At 38.7% G+C, this 24,529-nt stretch overlaps 1 protein-coding gene across 1 annotated transcript in view; it reads right to left on the reverse strand.

Annotated features, from left to right (window-relative positions):
• The window catches only part of EPB41L4A (erythrocyte membrane protein band 4.1 like 4A), a 118,332-nt gene that overhangs the window by 53,325 nt on the left and 40,478 nt on the right, over positions 1–24,529 (reverse strand). The window contains exons 2-7 of the mRNA XM_036403354.1: positions 18,379–18,483; positions 11,553–11,604; positions 11,015–11,093; positions 7,190–7,287; positions 4,623–4,743; positions 240–327 (exon numbers count right to left, since the gene is read on the reverse strand). Of these exons, the coding sequence (XP_036259247.1) occupies positions 240–327; positions 4,623–4,743; positions 7,190–7,287; positions 11,015–11,093; positions 11,553–11,604; positions 18,379–18,483 (543 nt within the window). The remainder of the gene's footprint in view (positions 1–239; positions 328–4,622; positions 4,744–7,189; positions 7,288–11,014; positions 11,094–11,552; positions 11,605–18,378; positions 18,484–24,529) is intronic.

The following is a 24,529-nucleotide window of genomic DNA, read 5'->3' on the forward strand; positions in this document are numbered from 1 at the left end:
TTGTTTTTATCCAGAATATAACTGATTGGTTTTTATAGGTGTAACACAATCACAGCATTTGATCTGAAAATCATTAGGCTTTTGTATATACGAATAACTGAATCCTCTCCGTCTGTAAATATGTGTTCCTTTGCATTTCTTGAGTAGTGTTCCCTTTTCAGTTATCCTGAGGCAACAAAACTATATAAGTACTGTTTCACACATTAGTGCAGTAACAATTTTTCACAGTTAATACTTACATAAACAGGATGGAGATCCACTCCATACATTTCCAGAGATTTGGCCACACCTAAGTAGTTCACTTCTGCCTCAGCAGGAACTTGACCCCTGTAAACACAACTATTTTTAAGAATCTTGTAATTCCAATTAACATATCAAAATAGATCATATTAATAAATATAGTTTTCTGGACACATATGCAGCCCTTCTTACCAGTTTTTAGACTCTCATGGTCTTTTCAACTCTGAACTTCTTATTCCAGATAAGACTAGATCTCTAGAGGTCTCCTAGCACAGACATACATGCTATCATACATATAATGTTTGCCTAATGCACTGCCTTTTGCCTTTTTATTGCTGCCACAAAAACACTTCACACATTTCATTTTCAGGCTTCAACATGCAAATAACTTTTTTTTCCCCAATAATTACATTATTATTAATAAAGCAGGAATAGAACGACTGGTTGGGGTACTATTTCCCCATGAAAGTGTTGAAGGTCCTGAAAGCAAGGTGGGTAACTTCAGAGAAATTATTACCTTCTCCATAAAATCTTGCCAACAGTAAGTCACACCAGCTGGTAGCATGCAGGTCTGCTATGTTGAAAACAAGATTTGGAGTCTGTCTCATGAGATTAGCCATTTCAAAGATCCTGCCTGCCTTCCTAGCTACAGATATCAATCCATCAGTTTAAAAGTACCACTGGCAGGAAACAACTGGGAAAACTGGTAAGGGAAATATCCTGGCTGGTAGGAACATATTTGACATTACTGAAAATTAACTTATTTTCAAAAAGAACAAAACAACTAAATAAATTCAAAGCCTTATCTTCAGAATTTAATTTGCTCTTTGCTTAATATCTGTCACTGATACAAGAACAAGAGTCTCTTTTGTAAGCCTGAAAGAGCTGAAGTCATGTTTTTGTTTTCACTTCTTTTTAATACTTATCTGAAAGCAACTGGCTGTTATTGGGAAAGTACAGTACATGTTGTAAAAATATCAGCTCAAAAAGATGCATATCCTGCTTCATCCTGTTGGTTTTCTTGGGAAATACTTCACTGGATTGCTACCTTTCAAATTCAAGGTGTGACGTAGAGCATTCTACATTCAACATTTTGACCAAAGATCTGGAAAAGTCCTGGAATAGGCACATTCCTGCTTCTTGTGTCACCATTCTCTCTAGCCTAGAAGCTACCATCCAGTTTTTCCCAACTTTGTGTTATGGCTGACAAAGAAAAAAGGACTTCCAAGGTCAAAGACATGAAGAAGCAGTGTTGCATTAATGCAACACATATTTAAAGGCATTCAAAGGCATTTAAAATTACTTCTTTGTATCTGGGAGATGGACTGCTTTAGCTCATCTTATCCATGTAGCAGCACTGCCCCTTTTCCAGGTGCTCTTCTGTCCAAGGACTCCTGGAAAAGCAGCAGACCTGAAGCCTGTAAGAGAAATCTCTTTCTTCAAATAACTTTTTTTTTCCCCAATAATTACATTATTATTAATAAAGCAGGAATAGAACGAATAGGACTATTCATTCAAGGACTCCAGGAAAAGCAGCAGACCTGAAGCTTGTAAGAGAAATCCTTTTCTTCAAATCCCAGTAGATGTGTCATTCATTATCTGTATTCAGAACACGCAGAACACTGGACATTCAGCACATCAGTAATGTCACATCTGTCACAGTGTTTACACACTTTTGCTGTAAAAATTTACTCTGCAGCCTGATTTTTAAATTTAAAATCTTGCAAGTATATGTCAGAAATGTAAGCAAAATGGTCACAGGGGCTGCATTGAATTTGCAAATAGGCTAAATACCAGTCCTGAGCAAAATGGATTATTCCATTACTGAATTAGTGCTAGAATACAATTCCAATTTAAACCCTGCTGTTAGTCTTTCCTTACTGACCAGGCTTAGAGAAATGCTGATGCACTTATTCCTCTATTCTCTCCTGCTTCTGAAAGGACCAAAAAGCTCAAATGTCAAATAAATTTTTTGAGTGTGTTTTTATAAATACTTTCAGAGTAATATATCATGTTTTGGAAACCGAATTTGCAAAAATATTGAAGGAAGCAAAGATGTGAGCTGGAGCTTCTGAAGGAAGCAGATGGAAACCAGAGGTAGAAGTCCTCCCAAAAGCAGATGGAGAAGCCAGAACATGAAGGGACGAAGAACTGTCAGGGACTGAAATAACTCCCATTACTACAAAGAGTGTTTCATTTTTATCATGTGTGAAAACACAAACTCTCCTCAGCATCACACATCCCAAAACTAAAGCAGTCTTTGCCAGTGGGAATGACAGAGCTGGCAAAGTGACAGCCATGCAGCACACACACACACACACACACACACACACTCGTTTCTATGGACAAAGGGCACCTGAGTGCCATTTGAGGCCCTAAGCAACATTAAAAGCTGCTTTTAAAGCTAAATATCAGGGGCATTTTTGCTTTGTTTGTACCCTACTGGCAGCATGAAGTGTTGATTCAATACACAGCAGCAGCTGACTTGCCAAGCACCAGTCAGAGATAAATCTCCCACAGCCTGAAATGGGCACTATCAGCAGCACAACACCAGCTCTCCTGTCTGCACTGAGGGATTCTGTCTCTCCTCCAGCACCAAGTGTTTCCTCCCTCACAAGTGAGCCCCAAAGTCACAGCTTGATCCTCCAGATGTGCCTGACAACATCAGGTCGCCTCACACTGCTCTCTGACCTTGGAACTGTCATGTTGGTTTATAGATGGGACTACAGTCACAGTAAGCAGGCTGCAGAGTCAGAAACCCCCACCACTTTCTTCTCTCACCTTTCTCAAAAGACTGCATCCTTACTGAATCTCCAAATAGCTATTGTGCTGTGTAAAAAAACCCAATACCTGAGAGGAAACATGCAACCAAAACCAGTTTTTCTTGACATAACCAGGAGAAGGAAGGTATATGCAGTGCCAGCTGTTTTGAAAAAACAAAACAAAACAACAAAAAACCAAAAAAAAAACCCCAAACCAAACCAAACCAAAAAAAAAAAAAAAAAAACCAAAACCAAAAAAAAAACCAACAAAAACCAACCAACCAAACACAAAAAGCCCCCGTGTTTCCATGCTGGGATCCAGATAGAATAAAACAGTTCTTCCAAACCCTATCACACACCTGTCCCTAAAATGTCTCAGGTCAATGAGACAATTTGGGATGCCCACACCCATTATAGCTTCACACTCCTTAGCTGAAGAGACTGTGGTCACCTGTGCAGGAGTCAAAGCTGGCAGTGCTGATGGTAACAGTTGGGCTGAAGTAGCAATGAGTACACCTTGGCTTTCCTCTCTGTTCTGATGCTGCTAAATCCCTGACACCCAACTGCAGCCAAGCAGCAGAACAGTACCAGGGCTCCAGATCAGTTAGTGGTTGATAGTGATCACTGCCCTTCACAACCACTGGCCTCTGAATCTAATGACTACAGAAATTTGAGAGAGAGAAATGAAGGCTGCTTAGTTCACAGCAATTTTATCTCAAGTCTCATTTCTCACAAACCACTTCTGTGATGTTGAACCAAACTAACGAGCTGTGACTCAGTTTCCTCTCTCTGGAATGGAAAAAAACAATACTTTTTTCCTTTATAGAAATACATGTAGTAAGTTCTCTGAAAAGTATCAATTAGTATAAGGCTGTCATGCAACCATACAGAAATAATTAGTAACAACAGACTCTCTTCCCTGGAAGAGAAAGCTCAGGTCAACGTGGCAAATGGCACAGATTCCAATTACTGGAAAACTTTTCAGAGAACAGCTGTGACCCTGAGTTAATACCTATTCTCATTAAACAAGACATATGTAACATTAACACACAGTGCTACAGGCAAAAATTACTTAATCTTTATCCAGACTGTGGCTTCATTATGGGAAAAGAATCAAGAAATTTAGATCTACTACAAGATGGGTAACGGATTCTCTTCGCATTACTTTGACAAAGGCTATGATGAACACCCTTATGAAAGGGTTCTTATTGCTCTCATCTTCATAAATGGTTATATCACAATTGCACATAACTTGGATTTGTTAGAAAAAGCTTCCTTACACTTACCAGGAACATGAACTTGGAGATAAGCAAGTAAATGTTTATTTTGGCTCTACATATGAATTTTTGGCATATGTTTTATTAAAACCGCTGGCTCTGAAACACCCATACCTAGGTCTGACACACCTCACATTTCCAGCTATTGTCCTAGTCACTTCCTAAAAGAACAGCTTCAATATGTAAAATCTCTTCTGCTTCTGAGAGGTATAACTGGACTCCCTGTGTCCTTTCCTCAAGTCTAGAAACCTCCGCTTTGCCCCACAGGCTGTTCCTCCCCACCTGCCTAGCATCCCTGAGTCTGGTATTACCTGCCAGGTTCCCAACAGAACTGAATTCTTACATCAGAGTCTTGTGTATCCTCTCTATGGCATCCTCCAGCTCTTCCTTCTGGTCAGGAACGAAGCGGTACTCGGAGACATAACCTGCAGTGTGCTTGTATGGGTCATAGTCCCCCAGCTCAGCTGCAGAACACGGGGAGAAAACAGAGATCACCTGTGCTTCTTCTCAACCAAAAAACATGTTATACAATCCAACTACCGGTGCCCAGCTACCCCCCTCCAACTGACGGCAAATTTTATCGGCAGTCAGATAAGAAAAAAAGGAATGAAGGAAGAGAATACAGAACTATTCACATCAGCACACATAAAAGCAAGAAAAAATTGTCTTTACACATTTTAAAACCTATATAGAAGGTAAGAGCTAGAAAGAGCTAGAAGCCTTGTCAAAAGGAAACCGACTGCTTCTACAGGCCAGACAAAATTTTAACCAAGCCAGCTAAGTTTGAATTCAATGACATTGATTATTTGGCAGCATATGCAAAACAAGTGTAAAAGAAAAGCCTAGTTTTGTAATATTATGCTCTCATGATATACTGCAATATTACTGGCAGAAAAGTTCCATAATATTGCTGGGACTTTAACATAAACTGGGAATACAAATGGAGGTAAATATCCTGTGAGTCCTGGAGGGAAGGTCTTCTAATGGTGCTTCTTGTGAAGAATCACAAGCTTTCCTTTTTCAATAAAATATTGGTGTATTTCCTGGATATTAAATTCACTTTAAAATAAAAACAGCTTTCAAAAGACTTTTCTTAAAAAAAAGAATAGCCAACGTAATTTTGTTTGATGCAACCCTGAATTTGTTCACATTAGTCATGTCTGTTCATATATCGTAACATAATTATAAAACAAATACCTTGGTCAGAATTCACATCTACTGATCTTAACTATAATTGCATCTAAGAAATTCTGCAAAAGTTAATATTTCAGTTTTTATAACCCTGGGTAATATCTGTACACCAAGTTTTACTGAGAAAGATTTCACAGGAGCTTTCTATCCAATGCCCACTGAGCCAAAACCATAGACAAAAGGAGGCTTCAAGAGCCAAGAAGGAAAAGATTCATCTAACTACTAACGTTTCTTTCCTAAATGTTGAAATGAAGTTGCTAGAAAAAGATGGTGAGCTGCTCAGTAGGGATGTTGAGAAGTCTCACTGGAAAACCTCCATTAAAATTATGCGTTCAGTGTCTGAGACAGACATTTCTCAGGTGTCTTTACATATTTGAAACAACTGCAAGCCCTAAATACAAGGAATGAAGTTTTTTATAGAGCCCATAGGAATGCATACCTCCTAGAGCCTGGACTAACTTTAACTCACTGTATGTAACCTTGGCCATGCTTTAACTCTTCCCTCTCCCATAAACTTTCTCATTGTTTTCCACTAAAAATATTTGAGATTAGAATTACAGGAATAGGACACTATACCAAAACAACAGCTCTCACCACCTTACAAAATAACTGAAGGCCATGAATTTACTCCTTTTATTCATTTCTCATAATAAAATGAAGATGCATCATTGCATATTTTCCTGCTTCACACTTGAAGTATTTTTCAGAGAAGGCATGTCTGCCAGTAAACTGAAATGTGCATTGCAAACAATTTTTAGAGAATGACGTCATATTTCTTAGATGGCAAAATAAAGTAAAAAATAATTGTACACAAATAAATACTACCTGAAATTTTAGCTTTTCAGATACACATATAATCCACCACAAAATCCTGTATTAGGCCCATTCCTGTTTCATACACAAGTTATTCTGCCCTGTCATTCTAAATGGATATAAAAGGAGGACTATTTTTTATGTTACATTAAGTGTTGTTGAGTCACACTTGTACCACCAAAAATACAAATAATCTTTCCTTGATACGTATCACTTTAGACAAATCTAAATTTAACACAGAAGAAATTACAGATAGAGGTCCCAGAATGGCACTTCACACAATTTTTGGTTGCAATTCTGTTTGAATATAGATCTTGAGCTGTAATGGAAAAAGAATACCAGCTCCAGTAGACAGAAATTCCTTTATAATTGATTGCTAGTTCTATTAAGCATGCAGCACATAACCTCCACTCCTGAAAAGATCTCTACTGATGAATGAATGTAGATAAATACTAAATAAAATGAAAATTCTTCACTTCAGGTCAGATCATATTGTCCCATTAAGTAAACTTGCATTCATATGGATATCATGTAATTTTTGAAATAATACTTTATTTCCCAGATTTGAGGTTACTAATAGCCTTTGAAATCTGTAAAACTCCTGATGAAGGTTTTGTCATACTCTACATGTAATCCAAAGTCATAAAGACTTGAGTACGTGATAAAATATTCACCAGCAAAGCAAATAATGATTTTAAAGTTTCTTCTTTACACTAATTTCTATATTACTCCTGCATTATCTATTCAGAATGGTCATTTATTTATAGCTCTTGAAGTGAAATCAGTCATGCTACTTCTGTTTGGAAGCAAATGCATGAAGTGTTAATGCTGTCTTCAGTCATCACTTAAAATAATCACAATGCAGGATTGAAAGAAATAAGCTCTCAGAGGACCAGGAGAACTTACACTGAATTATGTATGCTCCCAGCTGTGCTGCAGTGTTGATTGGACAAGGCAAACGGCCCTGTAGAACATCTTGCTTTACCTGCAAGAAAAACTGATACCTAAAACACAGAGACAAAAAGTTGTTATTTTAAGGCCACTTAATATTTCAAAATTATCCCTGTAACTGTGCACATACCATGTACCATAACTATGTGACAGTAAATGCCTGTATTCCCCTCTAAATTACTTCCCCTATTGATCCTGAAGTAGCACAGATTCATCCAGTGGAAGAACCCAGGAAAGGGAGCACTCCCTATTTTCCAATCTGCTTATACTGTGCAGATGCAATTACTTATCCCCCTAAAATTTCATTTCCCTCTTTTGAACTTTCACAGAGCAGTCAGGAAGTAGGGAAGAGGGATAGGAATCAGAAAAATTGAACAAGAAACTTATCAAAGGGCAAAAGTTTAACCTCATCATGGGATCAGTGTAAAGGATGACCGGGTAGTGGATGCTTGCTTACTCAAATATTTCCTCTCCACATACCAGACTATTGACTACAATGCAGCAGGGAAGTTTGATGGAGCCCATGAAAAAGATGGATGGGTGTGCCATCAGCAACTAAATGAATCTGTCATAGCACAGGATACTCTCCTGCTTGGAATAGTGATAGCAGGGGTGAAAATGTAATTTTCAAAGTCATAACCTGCTTCTACACTTGATAAAGCTGAGACCACTTAGAATGAATCAATATTCCCAAAGCAGATGGAACAGACAAGATAACAAGCCATTATAAAGGATCTGCAGTTTTGCAACATTCCATAATGATTTATACGAAATCTTTTAAATACTATTTGGATTTTGTCTGTTTTTATTACAACAAATTTATGCAGTGTTTCACATCAGCCTAAGTTAATTTCTTGCACTGATTTCCTACAAAATGTAAAAAAACAATGAAGGTAATTTTTTACAGAAAGAAAAAAATCTTCCACACAAGCACATGGCTTTTCATTATTCACTGGTTCAATTTTATCTACATAGAGCCATTCAGCTACTCTGCAAATAATTTATTCTGTGTTAGTACAAGTAACTTATGAAAGCACCTTGGAATGCTCTGTAAGTTCAAAGTGCACCTACACTGATTTCAGAGAAGTTTACAAACTGCAGGTTACATGATAGCTGACTCAGAAAACTTAAGGTCCAACCAAATTTTCTAGACTTTAGAAAATTTAGAAAATGTTCTCATCAGCCTCTGAATAAAGATACCCATGTCTTTCTGATTAATGATTTCCCACAGATTTTGTGCTGTGGAACAGATGTTATGGTAGGAATGTCCATCCTCTAAAAAATCGTTAATGTTCTCTACTTTAGAGGAATGGCATTAGCATAGGAATTTCCTGGGAATGTCTCTGGGCAATACAAAGCATAGACACTCAGTGTTTCCTCACTCTAAGCAATACCTCAGTCCTGCTTCTAGTTTATGCTTGCAATCCTACCTAGATAAATCTTCCCTGTATGAATTATGATAATGACCAAGATGATTTTACATCCTCTGTGAAATACACAATATCATCTTTCTGATATGAAATGCATTTCTGTTGCACACCCGTACTTCTCTTAGCATTTCTCCACCTATACAAAGCAGAGTTTGGAAGGAGAGGATGCTAAAAACGTACTATCCTTGCAACAGGTACCTGTATTTCTGTAGTCTCAAAATAAAATAGCATAGGAACCCTCAAAATACACCTGCATCCTGCACTGTTAATTGCTTAAGTGACTACTGTAAGGTGAACAATCTCAATTCCCCCAGAAGCCACTGAGCTCCTTGCCTTTTGTCCATACCTATAGCTAAAGCAGTCTCATCTTGTGTGCCTGTGTTTGTCATGCATATATTAGAGTGCCAAATTACAAGTTTTCTCTAGCAAACATATCCAGCAAACACTGCAGTGTTAGCTTTTGCGAACAAGCCAGACAGATTCTGCTGCAAAGCAATTACAAATTTGACAGGTTTTCATTATTTGCAAAGAGTAATCATGTAATGGCACAGATCATCAGAATCTAATAACAACAGAGCTAGCTCTCTTGTCCATTAAAGTAATAAATACATGCTCCAAAGAAACACACCCATTAGTACAAAGCAGTTAACACATCACTGGAATTACAGAGTTAGGCAGAATATTATTATTATTATTACAATGGAAAAGAGGATCTTTAATACCTCCTAAGTAAAAGTACCTTTAAGAGTCCCTTCCAACCCAAATTATTCTAAGGAGATGGTGGTATATTAGTAGTAGTAGTAGTATCAGTAGTAGTAGTAGTAGTAGTAGTAGTAGTAGTAGTAGTAGTAGTATTACTACTACTACTACTACTACTACTACTACTGGGATTGGGATTACTACTGTTATTTTCCTGAACAAAAAAAAAACAAAAGCCTTTCTTCCAAGTTTTAAGAGCCTATGGGAATAAGTGCTCACAGAGGTTGAAGGCAGATGGCTATTTAATGTGTTTCATAGAAGACTGACAATACCATTATATCACTTTCCTAGGCTGGCCTTCTGTACCACCCAAGGTGCCAGTTCTGCATGACCAAACACTGTCAAGTCATGACCAGAGGCTTCCTAAAGACACAGGGACCTTTCTTGACTGGATTTGCACGCTAATCAGCAGTGTAGATCATTGGCTGGCCTTATCATAGGGCAAAAGAAGAACTTGTGAAAATTTAGCCCCCTGGCCCCACCCTGCCTCCTGAGAGGCAATCATAATTCTGTTGCCAAAGTTCCCTTCCCAGGGACACCTGTCTTTCCCTGTGAGGAGGATTTAAAGCTCTTCTGGGAAAGTACAAGAAAATGGCACCAAATTTCCATAGCACAGGGGCATCCCATTGCTGCCAGCTTATGTTCTTATACCTGCCAAGTCACAGCATTTTTTATTTTTACCAGGCCAGCCTGAGTCTTGTTACGTTTGAGACTTCCATTCCTGTTGTGCCAGTTGGAAACAAAAGAATTTTCTCACTCTGGAGTAAGAAAAATATTCTGCCTGTGCTGCAACTTTTGATTTAGGAAAATTAAAAACCTTGCATGCATTCTAATGAATCCTCATGTGCCATATTCTTAGGACATCAAAAGAAGTATTTTGGCATTTGTTAATGCAAGCCAGCACACTAATTTTGTCCACCTACCTACTCAAATTCTCAAATTTCCTTTTGAACCTAAAGTTAATTGTCCAAGACATTTAATAAATAAAACAGACAGATAACCCCAAAACTGTGAGAGAGTTCAGATAACCTTGTGTGTGTGTCTGTGTGCAAGCATGTGCATGTGTTACTGTGTGCATCCTCATACCTTGCAGAGATCAAGCTTAGGTAAAAGAATCAGAGGCATGCAACTCTTCAATTTCCTTCACATATTTTTAGTAAGTCCAAAAGAAATCCCCTTGAAAAACAGTTCTGGAATTTAAGCTATGGCAAATAAAGAAGAAAATTCCCTGTATTTATATCTGATATCAAAGTAAACTCTAAACTTGGTTATAGCATAGTATAAATGCAGCTGTAACATTGCATTACTGAAAATATGGGAAAAAAACCCAAAAACCCACTCTTAAAAATGCACATCAAGGCCCTTTGATTTTTGATGCACCAGAGAATATCTTTTCTTCTTGGGCTTCCTAACAGTCCTCACTATCAACCACTGTGAAGTTAATCACAATTTTCTTTATACACACCAACATTCAAGCAAAAACATTCAGATGTTCAAGAAAAAAAACCAACCCGGGCACAACAATATGCACCTGGTTGAAATGTATTGCTAGCCTGAGATCAACAAACTATACTTTTATTAAATACTGTACCTTGTTATTTCTTCCTTAAGTTTACATGGATCTTCTGCATAAAATTTAATGCCAAAATACAGAGTGTATGGTGGTCCAGCTGCACGAAAAAAAATTGGTGTAAAAGTGAGTTGTCATGAATGGCTAATTGGTATTAATTGTTACTAGTTGACTACAAAACAGCTACTAATAAGCCTATCTTAATATTTTATGAAACTTAAAATTTTCAGAAAAAATGTTACATTCACACAGCAAACGGTTATGGTATGCTAAGCATGATAGAGGCATCACAGACACTATAAAATTATACTAATTAACAATAACACCGCTTATTAGCCTAAAACAAAATTTCAGCACACAGCAGTCTTTGGACAATAATTATACTATTAAATGATACCATGTGTAACCCATGTGTGAAATTTTGATACAAAGAACTGCAAGCAAAGAACTGCAATAACAAACTTATTAAGAACTATAAATCTGTAGAATATTGTGCCAACTGTGTAGATGGAACATTGTTACTTCATCTTTGTCCTTTAAGTTCAAATTAAATACATACTGTTTATCAATTCTTTATGTTCAGCGAGGGTCTTTGCAGGATCCAGCCAGTACTGTGAGACAGATAATTATGGAAATTAGTTACTTAACTTTGAAAATTAGCACAGAACAATTGGTTATTCATATCACTTAACCTTTTCTTCTCCTTCCCTCATGCTGAGCTGACAGGAAGAACTGCACTCTCATCCCTGGAAGAGAGAGAGTGCTGCTGCTTGTGCTAGTAAAAATAAGTATCAGCTGCCATGAGAAGTTATGTTTTTCTGTGAGTGCCACAGGTCTTGAGATCAGTGCAGGTGAGATTAAATACTTCAGTGTGGTGGAGAAGAGACAAGAATCTCATCTGCCTTTTCATTTCTCCAGGGAGCACTTAGCTCTGTGGCCGTGGCACAAACCCATGCTTAAAATTACCGCGCAGCTATTTATTATTTCAAAGGCTGCCAAAATTTTCCTGAAGAATGCAAGAGGTGGGAGGAGGAGCAGGAGATTTCTAACATTTTATTTGCAAGCCAAAGATGAATGGAATTTCATGGATAATGCAAAGACATTTTTCAAACCAAAGTCAGACAGTAAAGACGAGAACATTTAGAGATCCAAGAACCCCAACACCAGGGCCCTGTGAGCACACCTGGGCACACCTACACAGTAATGTGTGCTAGATACTTGTTAAATGCTTGTACAGATGGATAAACAGTGTCAGCTATAGTTACACCACAAGCTGATAGACTGAAGTGCCAAGAGAAATGCAACAAAAAAACAGTGTCTCATTAACCCAGCGCACTTGCACAGCAGTTGCTGACAACAAACCCCAGGGTGGTGAATGCCAAGGCAGCTCCGACTGCTGCCTCCGCCCTTCCCATCTCCTGGCAGCCCCTGGGACACCCCCAGTGCTCTCCCACCTGTGCCCCTGCACAGGCCTGCAAACAGCTCACCCCTGCTGCAAAGGGCTGGAGGACACAGCACCTCCTCACCCAGCTGCAAGGGACCAGCACTGAGAATCTAAAAGTATTTAACATTTAGAGAAGAAGTGGGAAAAAAATATAATCATTTTGTTGATTATATTGTGGATAGTTGCATTGGGATGCAACTATCCAGTTGCTAAAGGGACTAGTTTACTAATTGTTCTTTAAAAATGCACACAGTATTACTTTAATAACTTTTTATTAACTAAGACTGATTAAAAAGGTACAATGTTATTAAGGAAAATAGCTCCCTTTTAAATTTAGGTAGAAATTACATTAAGAAAATGTTTTAAAGTATACAGCATAAAGAATAAATGGACTCTTTTGTCCTTTGTACTTTTACAAACCTGGCTTCCATACAAGCCAGGTATGTAAGCTGCATGTAACCAAGCTACATGCAGTATTTCATAATTAGCCCTTTTAAGTGCCTGCAAGAACTTTACCACAAACCTGGAATCTTAATTTTTTGTATCTGCATAGGGTTAAACTTGGGTCAAATTCCATGAACCTGCTTGAAACAAAATATTAACTAGGTAGAAATGTTTGCTGTAGTATCAATCAATGAAGTGTCTGGTGCAGAAAGATCTACCAAATTCAAACTAAATGTTGGACTGTCTTAATTAGATTCTCACAATCAAGGTGTTAGTTTTTGATCACATTTACAACAGAAGAAACACAGTTTTGGAGAGAAAATGTGTCATTTTTCAATTAGAATCTGAAATTAGCGAGACTTCCTACAGCCTAAGACAACACTAAGAATTGGAATTGCTGTATCAGATTTTTCCTGCAAATATCCAGTGCAAAGAAGCTCAATCTGCCAAGTTCAGGATGTCCCTATTATATAAGAAATGTAAAAATTTTCAGGCAAATCTTGCATATAAATGTGTATTTAATGGTACTATCTTTGTTTTTAGAATCTGAAGTTATATAGATTACATTTATTATGATATCATCAGTGAACTGATCCTGCTGCACTCTAAAAGTTTATTCTTACTATCTGTAACTCACCTGACCATCAGCTTTGTGTCTGTTGTTTTAATCCAATAATATTCTTCTAAAATTTCTTGTTTCTACGCAACATTATCAGTCTCCATTTTCTTTCCACTGGTTATGACATCTAATTTAACACACACAAACAATTCTCTTTCCTCCTAGATAATTTAGTATATCATGCCTGGGGATGAGTGTAAAAATCCATTTAAAAAAATTTCATTCAACAAAATACTAGCTCAGTACAATTTGACTTTTTTCCTAAGATCTTGAAGACAAAATATGCTGTACATTGTATGACATTAATTCCCTGTATTGCCATGGGTTAACTCCTACCTGCTGTGCTCTCAGGGTTGTGTGCTCAAACAGAGCTTCCTCTGAGCAGGGGAGAAAAACACACCTACATTGCAGGGTGGGAGCATGGTGCAATATGAATGAATATCATTATTTGTCCTTCTGTATTTGTATTTCTCCACTTAGAGCCCTAGAAAGGTATCAGTATGTGGTACATTCTGATTATAATAGCTCATATTAGCACTATCAAAAAATATTTACTGTTGTAAATATTCTTACTGCTGTACTATTTTGTGTATATAGCATGATTCTTTTGGCATTTCACAAAAGGGAACACCTTTGGGCTTCAGGAGGACCCCTTCCCTCATCAAATTCTGCTCAGCTTTTCTTGACATATCATGTATTAATACTGCAATCTCTGCCTTTTGTGTACCTCAATAAAACACTGGCCTCTTCCAGACCAGCTTGGCTATCCTACACACCCTGGCAAAGCCACAAAGGCAGTAGCAAAGGGACTGTGTGGAGAGCACCTGGGAGCTGCAGCACAGCAGGAAGCAGCAGTGAGTGGCAGGACAGCCCTCTCCAGCACCAGTTCACCCAGCCCCTGGAGAAGTACACCCCTGGAACACTGTTTTCCCTAAATACTACAGCAATGAGAGACTGTAGTGGGAAGAGTGTGGCCAGCAAGTCGAAGGAGGTGATCCTGCTCCTCTCCTCAGTCCTAGTGAGGCACACCTGGAAAACTTTGTCCAGTTCTGAGCTCCCTAGTGCAAGAGTGACGAGGAGCAAAAGGATAGGGTCCAGTGAAGGAAGGGTCACAGAGATGGTGAGGGCTTTGGAGCATGTCTTTTATGAGGAGAGGTAGGATCTGGGTCTATTTAGTCTGGAGAAGAGATCTCACTAATGCAAGTAAGTATCTCCAAGGCAGCTTGCAGGAGGAAGGTACCAGACTCTTTTTAATAGTGCAAAGTGACAGGACAAGGAGCAATGGGCATAAACTAAAACACAGAAATTTCCACCTCAATACAAGGAAGAACTTCCTTCCATTGAGGGTGGCAGAGCACTGGAAGAGCTGCCCAGGGAGGGTGTGGAGTCTCCCCCTCCAGAGACATCCTAAAACCTCCTGGGTGTGCTCCTGTGTCACCTGCTCCAGGTGACTCTTCTTTGTCAGGGGGTTGGACTGGGTGATCTCCAGAGGTCCCTTCCAACCCAATGAGCCTGTGATTCTGGACAGAGTTTCCTCAGCCACCCTCAGCCTCTGCTACACATATTCTGGTGATTGTGTCTCACCTAGAAATAGCAAATGGGGCACAAAGTCCTGGGAGATGAGGCAGAAGACACAAATGACCTCTCCAGGAAGACCCAGCTGAGAACCATATCCACATTGAGAACCATGAGGACAGTATCTAGCGTCAACTCACATTAATTTGGGTGCCAGTACTCTCTGCAGTAATGCAATAGGCTCAGGTGAGGTTTAGATGATGGAGCACAGTTAGGGATTCTGTGGCTCTCAAAGAAAATTGGTCTTTTTTTAAAGAACTTGCAGCACTAAGAAAGGTACTCAAGTACCACATGAGAAGAAGCACCATGTAGTTTGTCAGCAGAGGGACTATCAGGAAACACTACTGACAACACAGCATTAGCTGAACCCATCTGTTCACTGGGGTGTAACTTTATATCATGGATTTTTTAATTCATTATTAAATGTTGTACTTTAACCAATTATTAGAAGAGATATTTTGTTGTTTCTTTGGAGACCTGTCTTGCTCAGGTCTAAGCACTTGCTCAGCATTAAGTAGATATAGGTAATGCTATTCTGACATCAACTTGTAATCTTCCAGAGCTTGATTTTTCCATTTGAATACTGTCCTTTTACTGTGGAGAGTTGGGCAAAACCTGGAATGTCAATAAAGCGAAATTTGTGCAATAAGACCAAATTACTACCCTAGAGACAGGGTTATCCAATTTATGCTTTACCCTACTGTTAGTGCCCCTGCCAGTGCCACCCAGTTCTGTCAATCTGCTGCATCCAGCTGTTCTCACCGGCTAATTAGTTTGTTGGTGTTCAGGAAGAGACCATTTTAATGCTACACATTCATATACACTACATAGCACAGTGAAACCTTGTTCACTCATTAAAGCCCTACTGGTAGTACTAAAATAATTATGATACCACCCACATAAGAGGTAGCTCACCAACACAGCACTTAAAAGACCACCGGGAAGTGCTGAGGCATGCAAGAGTAATGGGGAAAATAACCAAACAATCCCTTTCAAACCCTTAATAAGAAAAATGTTTCTTTTGTGACTGATTTGTGTTCTTTAAAATACATCATTTTGTCTATGCTGCTTTGTCATTCAGTTAAATCTATAGTGTGACAAAAAAACCTGACAGTACAAATAATAAAACTTTCCCCACCACAAACAATGTATTAATAGGTAGCCCAACCCCCAAACACTTTTCTCCCTCTGAGACTAACTCAGGACCATGGTTTTAAAGCTAATTAGCAAGGTAACCTTTTTCCTCTTCCCTTAGGAAATCTACTGTGGTCAATCCAAAAAATATCCAATCCAAAATGCAGATCTAGGCTTCTTGCCAGCTATTACTGAACTAATTCCCACAACAGCCCAGAGAGTTTAGCCACAGTAAGCATGCAACTAAATATATATTTACAGCTAAAGCACAAGGTGTTGTTTGTTGTGTGAAAACTTTCCATTCTACTGCCCATTCTTAAAATTTTACAGGAGTTCACTAAAAATAGCAAGCTAGCAGCATAAAACCACACATCATAAAACATATAAAACTACACACAGTAGCACTGTTTGGCTCATTTATGAACTTTTCAGATGAAGGAGCATCAATTTTTTGTTATCCTTACATGGACAAACAACACAAGCAGGCCTTTTCACAATGGTGTGTTACAGAACAGCCCAGGTGCAAAGGCAGCCCAGGTGCAAAGGCAGCCCCTGTGGCAGCATCTCCATGGCTGGGCAGGAGCACTCCATAGCCTTGCACACAGCTGAGGTCCTGTATCCACATGAGAAGGCCAGAGTTTGTGTAAGAGCAGGCGAATGACAGAAGTGAGATAAACACCTTTCTAATCCATGGGAAAATCAAGAATCACAACGGCTTCCTGACACTGAGCTGGCCAGAGGATAAAGCCTAAAGCTAACATTAAATTAACACCACTGGAGCACCACATGAGAGAAAAAGTAGAACAAAAGGATGTGCCCTAAAATATGCTTTTGTGTGTCCTTTCATAACAGAGGTGCAATCCATTTTTATACTCATATTTTCATATACACCATTAAACATACCCTGTGCATGTTTCTGGAAATATTCCCAGGAACAGCCATTTCTATTTTATTTGCAACCACAGCTAAAAGGAAAACACTTCTGAGAGCAAAAAATACCTACTTGCTGTTCATTCACACCTCAAATTCCTCAGGAAATCAAAATCACCATTTTTAACAGTCTACTTTAATTCACAGCTGAATCTGGCCTTCATCTTCATGGAATAAAATGATTAGAAGCTCATCAAGGAACTGAATTCATACATTTCTGGACTATGGCACAGAAGTTAAAACACAGGGAGTGGGGCAGTCTGTAGCTCTCAGAAGCAATCAGCAATCTGCTTAATACTGTTCTAAATTCAGTCTTTACATGATCAGTTTCTGGTTAACAGAAGAACTCAGCAAATGTTTAGCCAATTCAATAAGTTATTACTATATATAGGTGAAACAGGATCTTGTGCAGTGTTATCATCACTAAACACTGGCTTCAAAACTGTAATGGCTTGACTTAACTTAACCATAGGCCCTGCACTATTCCCTTCATAATTTTAAGGTAGCATGAAGACCATCCTGTGAATACAGCACTGGTTTCTCTTGCTGAGCACTCCCTGCTCCTCACCTCTGCCTGCAGCAGTCCTGCACAAGCCTTTGGTGGGGTAGACAGCACTGCTCCAAAACACTGCCTGCTTTGGCTGAAACATCTCAGCCTGGCTGAAACATCTCCTTGTCTGTTTAGGATGGAAACGTCTCAGTGGAAAAAGCCTCAGATGTGGGGTGAGTCCCTGCCAAGGAGGCTCTAGAGAACATGGGCTCAGGGACACAGAGATGGTTCAGGAAGAGTTTAAATGGCACTGCCCAGCACAGCCTGAAACAGGTGTTTGGCCAGTGTTGCAGCAAGTGAAGCAGGCTGTGATGCACTCAGGGGTGCTCCTTCCCAGGCACTGCAGCGCCAAGTGAGGCTGAGCAGTACAGAGCACCAGGCACTGGCTTCAGGGCACAGTATTAAAGAGGAAAAAATATCAATCCTAAGTTCATATAATAATTTTTTTATTTGTACTTTCTTAATTTAGTTTTCAACAACATTTAACATTTGATTCCATTCCTATCTAAGATGCTAATGACTATTCCAAGACTTTATTGGAAATAAACAAAATAAATTATTACTGGAAACCTGAGCCAGGAAACAGTGAAAGTTAGGGGAAGTATGACAATCTAATGCTGTACAGGCAACCAGCACAACAGGGTGAATTTTATGCATGGCAAATCCAATCTGCTGTGTCTCTCACTCACCGTTTGATGACTTCGGTCACAGTAGCGCAGCCCAAAGTAATCTATTTCCACCAGGTTTAAGTGACGAAATACGTAGCCCAGGACAACCGACCCCTTCGTTGACTTCTGTGGGAAAGAATTTACACAGCCTATTCACAAAGATGTTCTACCTTTGTCAGCTATGTGCAGTGGCATTTATGCATTCAATTGGCTTTGTCTAGAAAAAAAAAAAAAAATGAGGCAGTTCCCAGTGCCTTTAACAAAAATTTCAGCAGTAAAGATGAAAATATTTTGCATGTTTGAAAAATAATTCTGTAAGATACTATTAGGAAGCTGGCAAGGTAGTAGTTACACAATACCAAAAGAAAAACAAACAAACAAACAAAAACCCCATGGTTCTAGTGAACACAGCATTTTTCAAATCCCACTCACCCTTCCAGTACAGACCTGTCACTCAAGCTCTGACAATGGAGAACAGGAGGCAAAACTGCCCTTAAGACCTAAATTATACATCATTAACTTCTCTGTTACTAATCTTTGTAAAGACTGTTAGTTTTATTTGTTTTCTTGTAAAATATTTTTGATAGTAGAAGGGAGAACAGTCCAACACCCTGAATTGAAATAATCCCACTGTTTTCTTGAATTGCACTTCATTAAGTGTCTACAGCAGTATTTGCAAACAATGTCAGGGGCAATATGCTCCATAAAAAGCTCACTTCCACCTGAATGCCTCGTATTTGTTGGTTGCCTGGCAGCCAACAACAAACAGATGAGGAAGATGGAGAATAATTACACAGAAAGATCCCCTCTCAGAATCAATTAGAGCCTTTGATGATTACAGTCCTAAATTCCACAAGAAAATATGGACATAACTCATAATAACGTTTTGCTTAACTGCTTCATATTTTATAAACTACTAGACTGTAGTAAAGTCACCACAGAGAAAATAAACAGAAAGTGGAAGCTGTGAGATATTGTTTGTGCAGTTTCACTTTCTAACCTATGAACAGATAATTTCAAAATTAAAATGGCAAATAATACTGACTAAAAAATTCTTTAATTTAGTTCTGCTGGTGAAGTATTAATCACATCACAACAGTGAAGGTCTGGGTTTTTTTCAGCAGGTGCATTTGGTCAGGATTCATATCTAATCCCACGAGCAGGGACAATACAACAATTTCAGGTGGCCACTCACAGACTAAGCAAGCCATAACAAGGTAAACATCTCTGGTAGGCTGGCAATAGCATATCCATGCTATTCACCAGATTTACTATACATTTGCTTAAATTAGGAGAGGTACTTGAAAGGTTCTCTTTGTCTGAATCCATCAGACTGGTTGTTTACATCAGGCAACTGCAATTACATGTTCCCCCAGCGTGTACAGTGAGCCTTAATGATCAGCCACAAAAGAGAGGGCAATCTGGGGGGAAACATGATTAAGGTAAGCAGAAATTCACTACATCTCAATTTATCAAGTTGGATAAAGCAGAGAAAAACAGTGATTTTATCATCAGTTTCATCAATAAGAAGCTGAAGTCAGGTTGTGAGAACAAGGCAAGACAGGCTAAAGAGTGACTATCAGGAGCACTGTGGAAAAAAAGTTGGAACAAAACAAAACACACCTTAAAAATACTAAAAATACAGGTTTTATTACTAGACAGTAGGGATTTAAGACTGAAGTAGTAATTGTCCTTGCTCATTTTATTTTTAAATTAGCTGTCATTCAAAAGAAGCAGAGGAGATATCCCACTAAAAAGGACATTGCTATCTCATCATTCATGTATTGGACTTGATGATCCTGGTGGGCCCCTTCCAGTGGGCATGTTCTGATTCTGTGTCATATTACCTTGAATGCTGAAGGTAAATTACCTTCAGCATTGTTAACTATTTCCATCATCACTTAAACAGTACAGCAATGTCTTGGGAACCTAGGACTGGACAGGCATCTTTATAAACAGACATAAGAAAAGTTCAAAATAAGCAAGCAGCCCTGACTCCAAATGACCCATGCAGATAAATGATGGCAACACTTCCAGCTGTGCACAACATTCAGAGAACATTTTAGACTAAAGGATCTCCAGCATCAGCCACTCAGAGTCGATGGGTTTTGACACAGTTAACACAGTGAGGTCAGCAAACCCTTGCAGAAGGTACAAAAAGAGGTGCCTGCACCATGGCTCACAGGACACATCGAGTGGTGCCCACCCAAGCCTTGCTCAGCTTCTGTGACTGTGTGAAGTTCAAATCTGTTTTCTTTCAATGAGCTTTCCACTCCTTGTCTGACCAGTACCATTATTCACAGTGTCATTTGGTTTTATTAACAGCACTGAGAAACAGTGATTGAGCCACCAAGATGAAGCTGTCAATTTCAATAATGCAAGTATTATTTTACTTACAATAAGAGTACACAATCCTGGGAGTAATCAAAGAGGCTTAAGTCTTAAAGGAGTTCAACTTTCATGACTCTGCACCAGTTTAGAATGCAACTACCCTTCTTGTCTGGAAGTCTTCTGCTTCATTAAGTTGAGGACTGCTCAAGGAGTTTTTGGGACAGCTTTCCTTCTATGGACCCTAAAGCTGGTGTGTTATCCCCAAGAAAGATGCATATATCAGACCTGGTTTGGTTAAAACTAAAGCCCCCTTTTGTTCCTTTCAGAGATAAAAGGCTTTAAACTGCTTTTTACTAATACTGCTAGGCAGATAGAAAACATAAATTCCTATTAATTTATTCTCTTTTGATGCAGCTCAGTTAACATTTCAATAATTGCAGATCCTCAGAAAGAGGTGGTCTGGCTGTGAGGAAAGGCTGAGCAAACCTATCCAGCTTACAGTGGCTGGGGGCTCTCCACCTCTACAGCAGCAAGGTGCTCAGTGCTTTGGTTACTCACAGCAAAAACAGACTGCATGTTGTAGTCTCCACAGCCCTCTCTGCCAATCCCTTTCACATCTTTCAGCACAGCCTGCTGAACACAAAGAAGTGCTTTGCAAGGGAACAGCCAGGATGTGAGCCAGGACCTATCCTCACACCCTTAAACCTTCCTTTCCTTAACCTTCTATTTTCCCAGCACTGGGGAGCACAGTCCACATAAAACACTGACCCTTGGTGAAATCACTGCAGACTCATTTTCAGTTAAGTTCTCAGTTTTAGCCACATGATTTCAGGGTTTCATGCAAGTAATTTGCATCTTCAAGTCAAATCAAGAAAGAAGTTTTGCTGATGAATCCCTTAGTAACTACTTCTCAGTCCTGAAACACATTTTTACTGCATTTGCTCAAAGTTTTGCAAACTAAGAGAAGCCATCTTATTTCCCCTGATAAAATTACAGCAAAATTCAGCAAAGCTGGAAACCAAAACTATCAAAGACGTTAACAGGATTACATTCACATCATATGGCACTGCAAAAATTACATAATCTGCCTTTCATTAAGCTCAGACTTGCAAGAGGTTTGCATTCTTAGGGGTAAACCCAAGTACACTTGAAAATACCATCAGCAATGCTTTCAAGAGAGAACAAAGAATTGTTTCAATGAGTCATAACATCTTGCTTTACATGTTAGCACTGTGGCTTCATAAACCAGAAAGGCAGGTTTATACTGGCTAAGAAAATGACAGCCAGAACATTCAGGAGAAGGCTGATTTAATTGTAGTTTTCTTAACCAAATTGAAATTATTCTTTTAAAAGAGTACATAGAGTTCTATGTTTTAACATATTCATATTACTCTATATTTAGACACCAGAAATTCTTATCTTTCACACAGCTCACTGCTTTTTAGCTCCAGTGAGGTTTTTCTTGTTGGGTAGTTTTTATTTTTCTCTCTTGTGTTGTACAGAGCAGTGGAGGCCACATCAGAACTATTACTGGCATTAACTGAATTTAAAGATAAAATCTCTGCCCCAGTAGGATGCTAGTCCCTCTATTGAAGGAAAAGTGGTATAGGTAGTGAAGCCTCTTGTTATTGTCTCTTTTAGATCAAGCAGACATCATGGGGCTTTTCTCCTGAAAATAATTCAATCCACACACTCTACCTCTTACAACCCAAAAAAAAATGCTAAGGAAATGCAGAATTCATGAGCCTTTGCTCAGAAAAAGAGCTTAGAACGTAGGTTGAACATAACCTTTGCCTTTTGAGATGTCCATCAGAGAGTCCCCCCTGATGCAGCATGCTTGGAGACAAATTGCAGTATTTGCCCTAGGTAAAGGTTACTAAGGAGAGATTAAAATTATGCACAAAGGCAGCACACAATCATGCATGAGAGTGAGCAGACACAGAGCAGAAATAGTTGTCTCCAAACAGCATTTTCTCACTTTTCTTCTTGGCCGATTCTTCCTCCTTACCTCAAACTCAGAGAAGACTAGACACCCTGCAATTTTTCATCACCTTCCCCTGACAAAAGCAGCAAGGCATGAAGCTCTGAAATCAAAGTTCTTGGTTTTTAACAATGAAGACTAAGGATCCCTTTTCCCCAAGGCAGTGTGCCACCCAGGCCTCAATTTGCGTACCACACGTTCACAGAAAAGTCTTTAAATTAAAAATGCTAAACATTTACAAATATTCACCCAGACAAAACAGCTTAACCTTAATTTCCAGAATGCATGTCCAAACAGAGGATTTACATTAGTGTTATTTTATACGTGCAAGGTATTCCCCAGCACAATCATATAACAGAAGTGAATACTTTGAGGAACTGAGAATTTAACAAATACAAATGAAACATCACAGGCTGCCATAAGTATACATCAGTAAAATGAACCATCCAAAATGTACTCATCCATCCCTTCCTCTCTGCTTGTATTTCACTGGCAGCAGTCATGCCAACATGTTTTCAGAGGTTTTTGTGTGAGAACTCCTTGGATTTATGGGCACAGGAAGACCTCCCTATCACTGTTCCCAAGAACTTGGCACAGTGTCTGACCTGCCTGGATGTAAGAGATGACACTGAATTCTAAGTGCTGTATATTAAGATACCTGTAAATCTCTTTAGCTTTCACTAGTGGTCAATCCATTGCATTTCAGTCAGAAAATGCTATTCTAGAAAAAATGTCTGAAGATGCACCATATTTTTCTGGTTTTACAATTATTGTATCTGTCACAAATTCATCTGCAACCTCTTTGAGAGAGGGATACATTCCTAGAAGCATGGGCTCCAGACAATTAAACATCTCCCCTTGTAACTACTGGCTGGAGTGCACTTTGAGGCACTGTCACAGATAGATGTAAACTAATTTACTTGACTCCTAAACACAGAAGAAAATAAGTTAAAGAAATTATGCTTTTAAAATGTTTGGCTTCTTGGGAATGTTGGGAAATTATGGGAAATTGGGAAAAAATTACTTCAGTTCACTGGGGTCTTTTTTGGGGAGAAGATTTAAGCAAGTTGTAGTTGTATATTTATATTTACATGGTGTAACAATGCAATTTGGACATGCACACACATTAAAAGGAATGCTCTAAGCAAGAATCAAAGCCCAGTGAAGAAAACAAAGGACAAGTAGAGCAAGTAAATAAGTAATGGGAAGACAAATAAATTTTGGAAACATAATTACTTACTAGTGCTTTAAAACTGATCTTTTCTCCACAACGAATGATATTTTACAAAATGGCAGCAACTGGTTCTGTTTAGAGGAATTCTAGCCATATAAATTTTTTGTTAAAATCTATCTACTAATCTATCCCCTGATATTAACATTATCCAGTTCATTAGCATCTACATTCACTGTATGACAGATGAGTTAAGCTACCAACAATAATGCATTCCAAGTTTTCACAGAAAAGAGTTTTTCTGAAGAACTGAATAACAATGAACATTTCCATCATTCTAATGTACTTTGAATAAATCTACACCTAAGAAAGGAATTATGAATAATGTAATAATGAAATTAAAAACCACAGAATACAACTACTCATTGGGAATGGTGAAGATGTAGGTTGCTATTGTTTTTCTACTTTATGAAACTGCTCTTAACTCACAGCTGTGTGACCTGGTGTACCTTCTGGTCAGGAGACAGCCCTTTACTCTGTGAGGTGAGCAGCTCCATGGTAGAGCACTTGGTGGAAGAGTTATCTTGGCAGAGAAAGGATGCTGTACTTACTTTTGGCACATTCATTTTAAATAAAGTAAGCATCCCGTTTTCTAGGTGATTTTCATGACACAGTTTCTGCAATTCTTT

This window comes from Molothrus ater (genome assembly GCF_012460135.2).
Source record: "Molothrus ater isolate BHLD 08-10-18 breed brown headed cowbird chromosome Z unlocalized genomic scaffold, BPBGC_Mater_1.1 matZ_random_MA35, whole genome shotgun sequence".
Taxonomy (NCBI): Eukaryota; Metazoa; Chordata; class Aves; order Passeriformes; family Icteridae; genus Molothrus; species Molothrus ater.